The 13,599-nt window shown below is 37.6% G+C and overlaps 4 protein-coding genes across 5 annotated transcripts; 3 read left to right on the forward strand and 1 right to left on the reverse strand.

Moving 5' to 3' along the window:
* The first annotated feature begins 268 nt into the window (after positions 1-268).
* On the forward strand, positions 269-1,054 carry LOC105282358. Its single transcript, XM_026971384.1, has 2 exons — positions 269-501; positions 776-1,054. The coding sequence occupies exons 1-2, from the start codon at positions 328-330 to the stop codon at positions 1,010-1,012; spliced, it is 411 nt and encodes a 136-aa protein (XP_026827185.1). The 5' UTR covers positions 269-327; the 3' UTR covers positions 1,013-1,054.
* Positions 1,012-10,525, forward strand: LOC105282359. The gene is given in 21 exon segments (XM_026971076.1): positions 1,012-1,051; positions 1,123-1,402; positions 1,660-1,925; positions 2,041-2,224; positions 2,354-2,593; positions 2,679-2,769; positions 3,026-3,270; positions 3,341-3,515; positions 3,672-3,943; positions 4,027-4,138; positions 4,392-4,478; positions 4,546-4,680; positions 4,779-5,059; positions 5,236-5,360; positions 5,441-5,596; positions 6,746-6,794; positions 6,796-6,865; positions 8,052-8,273; positions 8,502-8,685; positions 8,781-8,853; positions 9,299-10,525. Coding segments are annotated over 21 exon segments (3,441 nt in total). The 3' UTR covers positions 9,453-10,525.
* LOC105282360 (sodium/potassium-transporting ATPase subunit beta-1-like) lies at positions 9,932-12,544 on the reverse strand. Of its 2 annotated transcripts, XM_026971382.1 has the most exons (7): positions 12,360-12,544; positions 12,098-12,286; positions 11,809-11,928; positions 11,490-11,665; positions 11,286-11,381; positions 10,900-11,065; positions 9,932-10,783 (listed from the first exon to the last, which is right to left on the reverse strand). In XM_026971382.1, the coding sequence occupies exons 1-7, from the start codon at positions 12,493-12,495 to the stop codon at positions 10,683-10,685; spliced, it is 984 nt and encodes a 327-aa protein (XP_026827183.1). In that variant the 5' UTR covers positions 12,496-12,544; the 3' UTR covers positions 9,932-10,682. The 2 variants fall into 2 exon arrangements, with proteins under 2 accessions (XP_026827183.1, XP_026827182.1); XM_026971381.1 differs by having other exon boundaries at positions 11,286-11,665.
* A 156-nt stretch (positions 12,545-12,700) lies between these two features.
* Positions 12,701-13,530, forward strand: LOC105282350 (vesicle transport through interaction with t-SNAREs homolog 1B). Its single transcript, XM_011344261.1, has 2 exons — positions 12,701-12,841; positions 12,974-13,530. The coding sequence occupies exon 2, from the start codon at positions 13,091-13,093 to the stop codon at positions 13,433-13,435; it is 345 nt and encodes a 114-aa protein (XP_011342563.1). The 5' UTR covers positions 12,701-12,841; positions 12,974-13,090; the 3' UTR covers positions 13,436-13,530.
* The last annotated feature ends 69 nt before the right edge of the window (positions 13,531-13,599 follow it).

Below are 13,599 nucleotides of genomic sequence, written 5' to 3' on the forward strand. Positions count from 1 at the left end.
ACAGAATCTTCGATACGAATACGATATTCTTTGAAAGCAACTTTGCAATATCCGGATCAGCAATGGTTGTGGTCGGTGACTCAATTCCCTGTCGATTACACGATCCTCGACAGCAGATGCGACAAGCGATACATCGGCGAGAGGTAGTACACGTGCCATAAACCAAAAAAATGTACAATTCCATGACAATAAATTGTACAAATCTTGTATGAAGAATTTTATTATTTTTATTTTAATTATAAGAGTTTTATTAAGGAGAATTATAAATTTAAATAGTTTTAGTTCAAGCTGAGATTGTTCCTTTTGTTACCGTGTTTTTCTCGCTTTATGCGCAGTATCATCGATTTGACAGAGAAGATTGGGCCGCTTGAACTGCCAACGAATCAAACGGGCTCAATAGAAGTCGCCGATCTATCCTTAACAGGAGAAATGGGTTTGTGGGGAAAAGGCTTGTTACTGAGAGATAATTATTCGGCAAGAACGATATGCGCTTCGATCACGGTAATTTATAAAGATCTGTAACAATAAACACGCAATATTAATCATAATTAATCAAAAACTAATTATAAATTACACAAATACGATTATTAAAAATTAAGTTAAACTAGTAAATAAAAATAAAATAAAATGCAGATTAATGAATTATTTATAATTAAAAATTACTGATCAAATTGGATTAATTATAATGCTGATTATTTTTTTCTAATTATGTCTCTAAGTACACTCTAATTACGCATTATTTTATCGTGAGTAAATTTCTCCTCTTGCGCTTCAGGTACTTGAGAAAAACGTTGAGAAGTTTGCCCAGGCGCGTTTTCTCGGTCCTGTGGGTGGAACAGTTCTGTTTCGATGGCTGGGCGGCCAGGCGAGCGATGAGCCTACCGACATGATCATACATGCGAATTTACATCACGTTCACAAACAAAAATTACAATCAATAAGTTATACTGAACATCATTGGAAAATATACGTTACCGATATCTTCGAAACCAGCAAAGGTAAACATCCGTAATGGCAAATTTTACGTTTTCAACTGATAATCCTTTTATTTGCAATTTTAATATTGCACGTGGCTCATCTTTAGAATATCATAGTTATGCTCGTAATACTTGCACGTTTTAGATAAAGACAACTGCAATATACTTCAAAGCGTATTTGATCCTAACAATTCCGGCGTTGGAAGGTCCATCGGAGACGTTGATGTCCGTTTAGGCAAGATAAAGGTTGCCACTAACACGCAGAAAAAGTATAAAACCTTCTACAGAGATCCGGAACTATCCTTACTTCCAGCGGATTTGCTGGGTCCGCATCGTCACTTGTATCTAGTCGTCTTTCATCCTGTACACGAGGATTCGTTCTTAGCCTGTGCCAGGATCAATCATCGCAAACCGATACATGCTATGTAAGATCTGATCGTTTGTATAATTATTTATTTTAAAAAAAATTTAATTTATACATAATCTTAAATTAATATGAGATTACGAAAAATTACAAGTTATATTAAATAATAATTTAACTTATAATTTTACTATTAATCCCGCACAAATAGCGCTCGAGAGAAAAATCTTAATTTAATTAATTATTAAATTATATATTTCTCCATAAAAAAATGATATATGAAAAGTTCAATAAAATAATTTCTCCAAAATAAATATTTAGAGCCATCATTAATTCACGTGGAATCAAGGGAAAAGTTACGGCTATTCAGGAAACGCCATTCGATCCAACGTGGGTCAACATCTCATTAACAACTATTAACGATCTGGAAACCAGATTACGGTACGCCACCAAAGTAGCGTCTTACAGGATTCACGAATTACCTGCGGAACCGGCGAAAAGTGTAGGACTTACTATTGACCAATGTCTGACTACTAAGAACTTGTTCAACCCTTCAAATATTGATGAGAACACTATCCCCCCAGCAGGTAGTAATAATTATATTATTATAAAATTGCATAAAATTGTAATTATATTATTATAAAAACTATTCGAATAATATGACAATTACATAGCTAACTAAAAAATCATCACGTCAAATAGGTTTCGGTACTCAGGATCAGTACGCTGTTGGCGACCTGTCCGGCAAGCTTCAGGGTCGAAAGGAAGGCTCTTATCACAATGACATTCTACCCGGAAGTGCAAAACTTAGTGGGATTTATTGGGACACGTATCTGCCGCTTTCTGGAGTCCACAGTATCATTCACAGATCCTTAGTACTTTACAAGTAATTGCTCGTTACAACAAACTACCAATCAATCATATTCATATGGTTTATTACATATGCTATGATGCTTAGATAACAGGAATCTTCTTCCGTGTTGTATTAAGCAATGCTGTGAAAACGTTTTCGTAGGTACAATGAAACCGATAATAAAGGCGTGATACCATGGGTATGTGGCATGTTCGCGCTCTACGCACCGCATACTGATTCGCAAATGCCCATGTACACGGCCGAAGTGGTATTCAGGTATCCCATCGTCGGGCGAATAGTTTTCCGACAACCCAGAGATGATCCTGACATGGACACTACTATAATAATGGAACATCTTGTTCATGCGGATGGCAATGCAATAAATAACACCGCAGGCCACAGGTAGATCTTGAGTTGATTTAATAAAATGCACAAATACACATAAATGTTATCACGAACGTAATAGAGACGGTTGAAATCTATTCAGATGGATGGTGCACGATCATCCACCAGGCAAAGATTTTTACAATTGGACTGGTCGATGCTTGAGCGTTGGATCACCTTATAATCCGCACAAGGTATTGATTTAATTGAGCGCCCATTTCCAAACTTCTAAGAAAATAATAAAAAAATTCCGATAGCTTTCACTTTGGATCCGCGTTTCCAACTGGATTACGTGGAAATGATTATGAGTTTCCGGAAAATTTAGTTAATGGAAATAATGAGACTCGATAATTTGTGTATCGTTCTTCGTTATCATTTATAATGCTCATCAAAGTACGATTAATTTCTTTGGAAAAATATTTCAAGTATCTGTGGTACGGTGCACTTTAGGTGGAGTGGAAGTCAGACAGCTCTTGTTTTATTTCGGAGCCATCCTTATGCCGCTTGGGCGATTTGACGAGGCACGGAATACTCGAAATTGCCGGCAGGAAAGCCAATGCGTCGGTGTTAACTCGCAAGCTCTTCACGGACTCAATGTTACCCCTATCAGGATCTCACACATTGTTCGGCAAGAGTCTAGTCATTTACGACGATCACGGTCCAGTCGCGAGAGGAGACAGATTGGCTTGTTCCATGTAATTCTACAATAAACGTGCGGCGAATGTAATGATCTGTTTTTTAACAGTAATATTATTGCATCTTTAGTATCAGCGGGGTCTATCGGCGTAAAGCGGTCGTCAGAGATTGGTTTGGGAATGGCGAGCAAGTATCTCTAAGAGGAAAACTAGAGTTTCTACAACAGACCGAATATGATGCCACTAACGTGGAGGTGTCTCTCGAGGGTCTCGGTGGGAAGATGAGCGGATATCACGTGCACATGGTAACTCTGAAACATTCTTCAAATTAACTGAAATTCTTTAATCTGTTAATACTAAATCGCTCTTCAACCGCAAATTTAGTTTTATGTATGTATTTTATCTGTGACAATCGTTTTGTGTGCTCATAAAAATATGTATCATTGGACGAATCATTGTAGACACCCGTAGAATATGATTTGGAGTTTCCGTGCGAGGGAACGTCGCTCTACGGACACTGGAATCCGTTGGGCGTCAACACGAGCGACGTGCCGATGATGGAGGAAGGTACTCTGGACCAATACGAGATGGGTGATCTAAGCGGGAAGTTCGGCACCCTGGACAACAAAAAGAGGTACACGACAACGTACAACGACACTATGCTGCCACTGTTCGGGCCACGAAGTATACTGGGCCGCAGCGTGGTGATACATAAAAAAGAAAAAAATTTACGGTAACCGTGATCGATTTTGATAGCTGATCTACATTCATATTTCGCTTTTCCTCATTTCAATTTCAACTCGTCCTTGCATCTAGATGGGCGTGCTCCACTATCGAGAGAGGATATTCCCCAGCCGATGCGAGTGAATTACGCGCTATCGCGTCGTTCCATCATCCACAAGGCTTCGCGTATGGTTACATAAGAATGGTACGGAATGCCGCTGATTTGTGATGATTTTGTAGAAAAAAAACATGCGTTTATCGCCTAATTAGAAAACCTAACTCACAAAATTACAATTTTAAGAAACTTTTCTAAACAATGCAAAATCTCAAGATAAGTTGGCCGAAATAAATATCTCAATTTTTTGTAAAAAATTGGAGTTAGGTTTTCTAATTAGGACGTTATATGTTGTAATTGAGATTTAAAAAAATAAGAATTTTAATAACAAATATGATCGCAGACGCAACTTGTGTACAAGGACGGTAGCCAAAGTGAGACGGTGATCGAAGTAAACTTACGCCATCCTGGGAAGCACGATCGCAATATCGTAAGCACACATGTTCACATTGTGCACAAATGCACCAGACGTAAATCAACCATCTATTCGTTTTCAGACCAGAAATCACAACTGGGCGATATACGTAAATCCCGTTGGCGTGGATGCTGCGGTGAAGGTGAAGGACACCCGATGCGTGGCGGGTGGATACACCTGGAATCCTTACTTCACGCAACTAGCAGATCCACTGAATGTAAAAACAATTGATCTCTCAGAGTTCTGCGTATTTTCTTTGACTTAACTGCAATAAGATGCACTTATTTAAATCAAAATGATTGTTTTACCGTTCAGGAAGATCTCTATAGAGAGGAGTGTGGTCCAGATTTGCCACTCAGATGTTACGTCGGCGACGTATCGTCTCGCCTCGGGCCGATTAATATTGGAGAGAAGCGACAAGTACTTACAGATCCAAATTTCCCTCTGGGCGGGCAGGCAGAGCTATCCGCTTTAGGCAGATCTATTGTTATTTTTGATAAGGATTTTGGCAGCAACAGATACGCGTGTGCGAACATCGAGCCCGACAACGACATCGTGAAGTACGCGAACATTAGGAAACCACCGCGATTCGTGGTGTAAGTTATTCATTCGTATGAAGAGAGAAATACATATATTATTATTCTTCATTTTGTTCAGTTATAAATTATCAAAATATTCAATATTATAAATAATTTTGAAAAATTTTAAGTCCAAGATTAATCGTAATCTTAAAATAAATTGTAACATTTGTTAATACGATTCTTTTCTGCAGAGCGCAATTTTTGGAAGACGTTAGAAAAGTGATGGGAATCCCTGAATGGATGCTATCTACTGACAACCGAAAAACCAAGATATTACATAACGGCGCATGTATCCAATTTCTTCTGCATTTTAAAGGCAAGAGATCTGTCCTTCAATTAAGACATTTATGACGTTTAATTGTATTTTTATTTTATGTGCGACTTTATTATATTCAGGCCCAATCGCCAATAAGCTGGAACAAGATTTTAGCAAACTTATATCGATTGGTAAACTCGAGACTCCCAGTTTATACATTCCTGGATACATACCGACAAAAAGAAAAAGCACATTGGGACACCGACAGTGCGGCGTGCGTGATCCAGATGACAAAAGTAATTTCACTTATAATTTGTGTTATATCAATAGCTTTCTCTTAGAGAATAATAATTTTCTGACTAAATTAATTTTTTTATTGCAGATTTCGACACTTATCGTAGTACATCCACCCCGTTATTACCAGAAATATTTCTGATGCTAATATCTCTAGTAATAGTGAATAGAGTAATATAACTAAGAAGCGCTGATGATAATTTTATACAAGGTTTTTACAAAAAATAAAAACATACAGTATATCTTGTAAATATAAAAATCGTTTCTTAAGTGATCTCATGAAGCATCTAACGTAATAACACGTGAGTGTCAATACATATAAAGATATACGAAAATAAATATTAAAGCAATATATTTTCTATTATTTAATAATAAAACACTTTACTCCTTCTCAAAATGCTTTTTAGATAAGTAGATAATATTAGATGAAAGAATTAAATCCATAATAGGAAAAAAATTTTCATTTTATTTATCTTATTTATCCCAAAGAATGGAAGTTATTGATAGCATTTATTGTACATATATAATAAATAGTAACATGTGCATTCTTGAATATGTCGGACAGTTATTTTTGGTATCCACGTGCTTCGCGGGTATCGTGCTACAAATTGGACGCACAGTCGTGAATACTAATACGTTTGGTATTTCTCAAATTGCTCTATGGAAACTACAGGATAGACAAAACACGGAAATATTATTAATAAACTAAAGAAAAGTGAAAGATAATATTTTGTGACAATTAGTATTTTGAACTAATAGATCTTTCTTTAAATGTATAGCAACTGATTTTCTTGAACAAAATCACACATAAAATAAGAATTTGTCAATGCGATGTCTTAACCAAAAGAGAGTGATTAGAGAATAATCAAATGAAACAATCCGGCATTTCTCGTGCTTCAAGGTTGTTCACGGTATCGTGACGCAAAGAAAGGATCGCCGTCGTGACACCGCTCGTTGAAAATCTAATCCGCCTCGAGAGTAGGTGCTCGATTGACTCATGAGCGGGCGGAAAATTGGTATCCCAGTGCTGCGAGCGGAGGTTGTCGTCTCGACAGCGGCGCACCATCAGTTCTACAGTCCCCGGCAAACTGTTTTAGTCGAAACGTCGAAAGGGTCGCTATTTTGAGGCGACTCGCACTAAATATGGTCAGATAGGCGTTGTACCCGGGGCAGGCCACCCCTGCTCGGGCAACCTCCGGCCAGCTGGTGGGGGAGATCCACAAAAGTTACTTAGACAAGTTCAGCTCTATGATTCGGACAGTTGGTTCGTCGTGACCATCTCGTATCATCCACCTCTTAGAAATCAACCGTAGTTATGGTAAGTATAGGCGCCAAGCGAACCCTTTGCGACACGTCAGACGACCCGGGCCCCGACTTTTCACGAGTAGGGAATCGCGCAAGGACCCGCACCGTGGATTCCACCGTTCGTTGCACGAGGATCGCGAGAAATGATGCCTATGTCTACTATGTGATCGCGAGATATCGTGCACCAGGAACACTGCCAAATCGCAAATACGATAGTGCGTTTCGCGAGAATGGATTACGCGCAGTGCATCGAACGATATGCCAAGCGATGATGAGCTGATGTCGAGGACGTCACCGTCAGCATCGCGAATCTGTGACGACCGAGTGCGAGAGTGATCTCTGTTAAATACGTCTGTGAAGAGCTCGAAATTCTAATGCTGTAGGTCCCATCCACTTGTGATCCAGAGCTCCAAATGAATTTGCAAAGTTATCGCGCGGGATATCTAAAAAAAAATATTATTAATGCGTCGTTCGTTTTACACTAACATTATGCTCGAATTATCTCGATTAGTGCAGTTTAAATATTTTCGGTAATAAGGAAATCAAGATCTTATCACGAAAAAATTGCCGTACAGTAATAATGACTAATCTGATGTCTTTAATGAAATTTTTAATAAAATTTATCTTCTATAATGATATTTCATAACTAAACACAAATTTATTTCTATAAATATAACTAATATAATATAATAAATATAACAAATTGTTTTTGGTCGGCAAAATAAATCGTATCTCATATTAAAGCGAATTTATTTCTGAGATTAAAAGGGGTATAAATAATTACGTAAGAATGGTAATTCGAGAGGCAGTGCGGTAACTGGATGGTCGCTCTATATACGTCCTGGCAGCCTTTCCGCACGACTCACAGAATGATTCTATTCTTAGCAACAACCGGCAGTATCTCTCTCGCAAATTTTCTCACTCGACAATAAATTAAGATTTTTAATCTTATTTTTTACCGAATTTATAGCAAAATTAATTAATGTAATTAGACAAATAAATATCAACAAAATAATTTTTACATTTTAATCTATTTATTCGATTAGTCACGAATAATAGAAAATGTATAAAGAATAGTATACTTTTTATTTTTCATCTGAACAATTAATAAAAATAAAAGAGTTCGTTAATAGGATTTTGTTCATACTTTAGGCGGATAAGGAGAAGAAGAAAAAGACCAAGAAGAAGGAGGAGGCGGCTGCTGCACCCGAACCTGAGCCAGCACCAGTGGAAGAGAAGGCACCAACTCCTACAGGCACACCAAAGGAATCTGGCTCTGCTAGGGCGAGCAGCCGCGGCAGCCGCAAGGCTAAGCGCAGCGGATCCAATGTCTTCTCCATGTTCTCTCAGAAACAGGTGGCCGAGTTTAAGGAGGTACGGCAATTTCGAAGAAAGAACAGTCCACGCAATATCAATTCTTTTACAAGCAGTGATGTATAAGATCTAGCCTACAACAAAAAACAATCTCAAAATAATTTAAGTCACAATATTAACAATATTTAATTATCAAATAATTAACTCATAATTAATTCGCATTTAATTATAGCATTTAACTATCAATAATTAAAATTAAAATGACATTGTCATGTATTCTGTTCACAGGCATTCCAGCTAATGGACGCGGACAAGGACGGTATCATCGGCAAAAATGATCTCCGCGCTGCTTTTGATTCTGTTGGCCGACTCGCGACCGATAAGGAGATCGAGGAGATGCTCAACGAAGCTGCAGCGCCCATCAATTTCACCCAGTTGTTGAACCTGTTCGCTGTTCGTATGTCGGGTTCAGGTAATGCACACTTTGTTGTCTAAGCAAATTTCTCTGTGAAATTGTTGGCGATTGAAATTCTGCAAAGAGAGAATTAATTATTTCTTTTCCATCAGGTGCCGACGACGACGACGTTGTAATCAATGCCTTCAAGACATTCGACAACAACGGCAAAATCGATGGTGAAAGGTACGCTAACAAATATTCTCACGGACGATTCTCTGATTCAAGAACGCCCGTCGTAGACGTAAATTATGTGCAAAATGCACATATAATTTTGCTCTAGTGCCTATGATGTTTGCGGACGGTCTAAGCCTGATTTATCGTGCTGACATCGATATCTGAAGCGCTACAACTTTTACAATTCTTGCACTCATTAGTACACACGTCGCCGTTTTTATTTGATTTAATATTATTTTTTTATTTTACTTTAAATTTGAATTACTCAAAAATTATTTTACATTATCGCTCTCTAAAAATTCCTTCATTTCAAGACTGAAAGATGCTGCGATCATGCGGCACAAATCGAAAGAAATTGGCTTGAAATGGCATTTTAATATTCGTCAGAGCGTGTAGTACAGAGTACGGTATGCGGCGCGGAATATACAAAATAATTTTGCTATTTGTTTCGCAGGTTAAGGCATGCTCTCATGACGTGGGGCGACAAATTCACGCCGAAAGAGGTGAATGACGCGTACGATCAGATGTACATTGACGACAAGGGTTTCATCGATACCGCGAGCTTAATCGCTATGTTGACCGGCACAGGCGAAGAAGAGGAGGAATAAGATCAACCAGAGTTACATCATCAGGAAGAAAACGTTCCTCGATTATGAAGCCTCGTTTCAACGTCAGATTCCGCAAAACTTGCCTCAAAAGAGAATAACTACTTCAAGTTTAATCCCATTTCTTTTATCCTTCTCTTTCGATACAGTTTCATTGATTGATTGTTGATAAAAGTATGGCGAGGACGAAGCAACTGCCGAATTGTTCGGTCAGTACGGACCGAAAATTCTCTCTCTCTCTCTTTCGATCTCTTAAATCTGTTCGTCCCTGGTTTTCTTTTTGTCTTTCTTCTTATTTCTCTCTTTTTCTCATTCTTTCTGGTTTTCCTCCTTGATTTTCTCTATCTGTTTTAGATTTCGTCTTGCTAATTCTGTCTCTATATTTTTCTGCCTATCTTCGGCTCTCTTTTTTCCGTTTCTCTGTCTCTCTCTCTTTCTGCATTTTGTCTGTCTCACTTTATCTATCTTCTTTCATCTTGATCTTTTTTGTCTCTGTCCTTCTGTATCTTTTTATCTTATATTCAAGTTCTGACATTCTCTTCATCTTTTGTCTTTCTCTCTCTCTGTCTAGTCGTTTCCTATTTCCTCTTTCTTTATTTTTGCTCTCTTATATATACATTTTGTCATCCTTTAATTTCCAAAGAGCACTGCTGATTTCGGACGGAACAGCGAGTCCGAGAAGCGCAATGAATTCTATATAGCACAATTCTGCCGAATGTACAGACCGCATATCTGTCGATAAACGGAGCTTCATCATGTCACTTCATCGTTCGCATAATAAAAGTAATTAAATTAAAAAAGTCTACGAAAGCTCTCTAATTTCGATCCGTCGATTTAGCCTCTTACAATCTGAACGAGACCAATGGAGAACGTTAAGTTTCGCTGTCTGGATATGCGGCAATCTCACGTCGAGTTCAATTCACGGAAATACATTGTCGATCGTTGGCCTGAATTTTTTTATAGATGTACCTCAGATGTTACGTTCTGCATACAAAAAATGCTATCTGAAGAATATTATATATTCAATGTATAACGAATGTAACACGATAATAAAGGAATCATTGGTGGCCGAGTAATTAATTCTAATTGTATCCTTTGAACAGAAAAACATTAATTTTTTTATTCCTGAATATCTTATTATTAATACTCTTATCCTGAATTATTATTAATATCACGTCTCCAAATCGACAAATATGCGAGATACATTGAAGACTCGTCAACTCACGTCACGTTCTACGATTCCCCCAAAATTATCTGAAAATCCAACGCGTTTCGCGCGTTCTCGTTGATGTTCAACGCCCACAAGCTGCATTCCACTGTGAGCAACCTGAATGCTGTGGCAAATAAATCATATGTTAATAAAGTGCAGTACAACAATCGTGTCGCAAAGTTGTAATCTTCGCTTCAACTTTTCAAATTTTAATTTACTGCGCATGGAACAATGGTTTACGTGTGACGTTTTTAAACCGTAGCGCGACCATGGGAGCCAAATAATCCGTTTGACCTGCAAACGGGAAGTAATGCACGGGGAAGCCGGGATTCGGTAAATACTCAATTTCGCCGACGTGTTCCTTGTCGATGTTATTCGCTCCGTCGCACCATAACCAGATCTGAAGCTGTTGAAACGATTTCACAACAATGTGAAAACGCATTACGTTCGGATAACGATCTGATAATCGATACTGATATCGATAATCGATCGATAATCTTATTGGTCAAAATATTCGCATGTTGCATTTTTTAAATGTGCGCGCCGATTCAAATTTGTGATTCAACCAATTACGTTGAGACTTTGAATGATCGCAAAACTAGGTAGGTGGCAATTTTGAATTAAACCTTGTTCGAAGATCGCACGGATTCTTGCAAAGTATGCGGCATGTTTTCTGGTAACTGGGAAGATTTATTATAATGAACTGGTACCCAATCGAACCTCTGCAACATAATCGATTTACAAATAATTTCGAATTCATGGTAAAATACAATAAAAATGCAATTATGGATGAATATATTTCCGAGCCAAGATGCAGAAGCAAGATTCACCTTATTAAACTTAATGAGAACACATGGCTGTGTTGGATACGTGTATCCATAGGGCGGTTTTCCGCAAACGCCGAGGCTTTCTATATCGAAGAAACAAGGTTTTATATCGGACGAAATTGGTGCTTCATCACTGCATTCCGCATCTGTCTTGTAATTCTCTTTACTTTTATTATATTCTAAAATAAAAACATTATATAATATAATTAATAATAATGAATTTTCTTCACTTATATCTTAAGAGAAAATATATAATTCTTGGTAAAATAAAATATTTATCTAAACTATTCTTCATAGTTTTATTTATTAGTATACGTGATACCTTGCAAAAAATCAGTCAAGGCTTCTATGTATCTCTTTGGCCGAGCATTCACACTTGAATTATCTATCCAAATAATTGGGGACTTTGTTGGTAGCAAAATAGTCGGTTTGAAAACAATCCCTATCAGAAAGCACTTATCATATATTACACCGATTAGATATAACACCATTATATGAGGATAATTAAAGAGTTTTATCAATCAAGTTTTTGTTGCGCTGTATATTATTTTTAATCCAATTAAATTATTTTAGTGTGAGAAAGAGATAAAAATACATTAAATTCAATGTACCTGGACTACTTATTTCTAGCTGACGAAAAAGCGGAATTTTGCTACGGAAGTAAGATCTAGGAATCAAGCCGCTATAAAGAAAATACGGTCGGTCCAATTTCGAAACGTAGTCGATGCTGATCCACATCTGCAACGCGAAGAGGGATCCCAACACGCTGAAGAAACATGTGTAGAAGAATACCAGCAAAACTGTTCAAGCGAACAATGAGATAAGTTTTGGCTGACAATGTATAATTTTTTGGAAAAATGTTTAAATGATCACCCCACTCTTGCGCAGTTCTACCGAGGACAGTCTTCCGGTCTGGATTCCAAACGAATCGCATGAAATTTTGTACCGGTCCCAGATCCGGCTCGGGTATCCTACTTCTATAATACTCTTCGTCGTGTAAAATATCCATTTTAGCAAAAATCAAATACTTCGCCTCAACGTGAAGTAAGCAATAAACAATTCATGCGTTGCTCTCGATGACGGAAATCGACACGTCCATCATTGATATTCCGCATTTCCGCTAAGGTTCTGATTGGCTGGCGCTAGGGAAATAGCTCCACATTCCAAATAATTCCTAGCCAGTAACCATCGATATTTTCGACATTCTTGTCGTATTACAAATATGTAATCTATGGTTTACGTCAGTTTATGCGGATGATTATGCATTGATGAATTCGTTGATAAACGAATATTTGAAGGAGTTACCTAGTTTTTATTGTTAACAAGCAACATTTCCAAAGCTGGTAATTTATCAAGTAAGAATCATCATTTTTATAAACGAGTAATTCTCTTATTTAACGTTTAACGATACGTATGCATTGTTCATTGTTTCCGTTTTGGTTATGTTTATTGTTGCAATTTTATATTTATACACCTTTAATTTTTAGGTAATGACGCAGTACGGGTAAAAGTGACAGCCAGAGATGAGATAATTTATCGTAATCAGTATTGACATTCTTCATTTGCTCTTGCTGAATGTTGATACAACAGCAAATGATACAACAATGAATTTCGCCGTGGATTGGGAAACCGAGCACCGGCGTGTCTTGCTGGAGAGCAATGCAGCGTTGGAACGCTCGGCGCAATCGGTCGCGAGGTCGCAAGCTGTCGCAGCTGAAAGCGAGCAGATTGGGACAGAAGTGATCAGCGAGTTGGGTGGACAGAGAGAACGCCTGCTGCGAGCAAAGCGGCGTTTATCGCAGACGGATGAAGAATTGAATAAAACGCGAAGAATTCTTAACATTATGCGACTAAAGGTCTTGACAAATAAGATTGTGCTAATTTTGATTATATTGCTAGAACTAGTCATACTTGGTATTATTGTGTATTTAAAATTCTTCCACAAATAAGTTGCCTATTTTATTGTTAAGCTGAAGATTAAGATTATCGAATAAACTTGATAATGCGAGAAGTATACACAGTGGAATATAACGTATATTGATAGTTAGCTTATTTTAATTTTATTCCATAAGCTTCTCCTTTCTTTCTCCTCTAAATGTTGTATAAGGCTGGA

Source organism: Ooceraea biroi, chromosome 7 (genome assembly GCF_003672135.1).
Source record: "Ooceraea biroi isolate clonal line C1 chromosome 7, Obir_v5.4, whole genome shotgun sequence".
Lineage (NCBI taxonomy): Eukaryota > Metazoa > Arthropoda > Insecta > Hymenoptera > Formicidae > Ooceraea > Ooceraea biroi.

Coding starts and splice junctions, on each gene's coding strand:
- LOC105282358 (XM_026971384.1), top strand. CDS start 328: ATGCGCAGTATCATCGATTTGACAGAGAAGATTGGGCCGCTTGAACTG. Junction 502..775: donor CGATATGCGCTTCGATCACG/GTAATTTATAAA, acceptor CTTGCGCTTCAG/GTACTTGAGAAAAACGTTGA.
- LOC105282360 (XM_026971381.1), bottom strand. CDS start 12,495: ATGGATATTTTACACGACGAAGAGTATTATAGAAGTAGGATACCCGAG. Junction 11,929..12,097: donor GCTAGAAATAAGTAGTCCAG/GTACATTGAATT, acceptor GCTTTCTGATAG/GGATTGTTTTCAAACCGACT. Junction 11,666..11,808: donor CTTGACTGATTTTTTGCAAG/GTATCACGTATA, acceptor TTTTTATTTTAG/AATATAATAAAAGTAAAGAG.
- LOC105282350 (XM_011344261.1), top strand. CDS start 13,091: ATGAATTTCGCCGTGGATTGGGAAACCGAGCACCGGCGTGTCTTGCTG.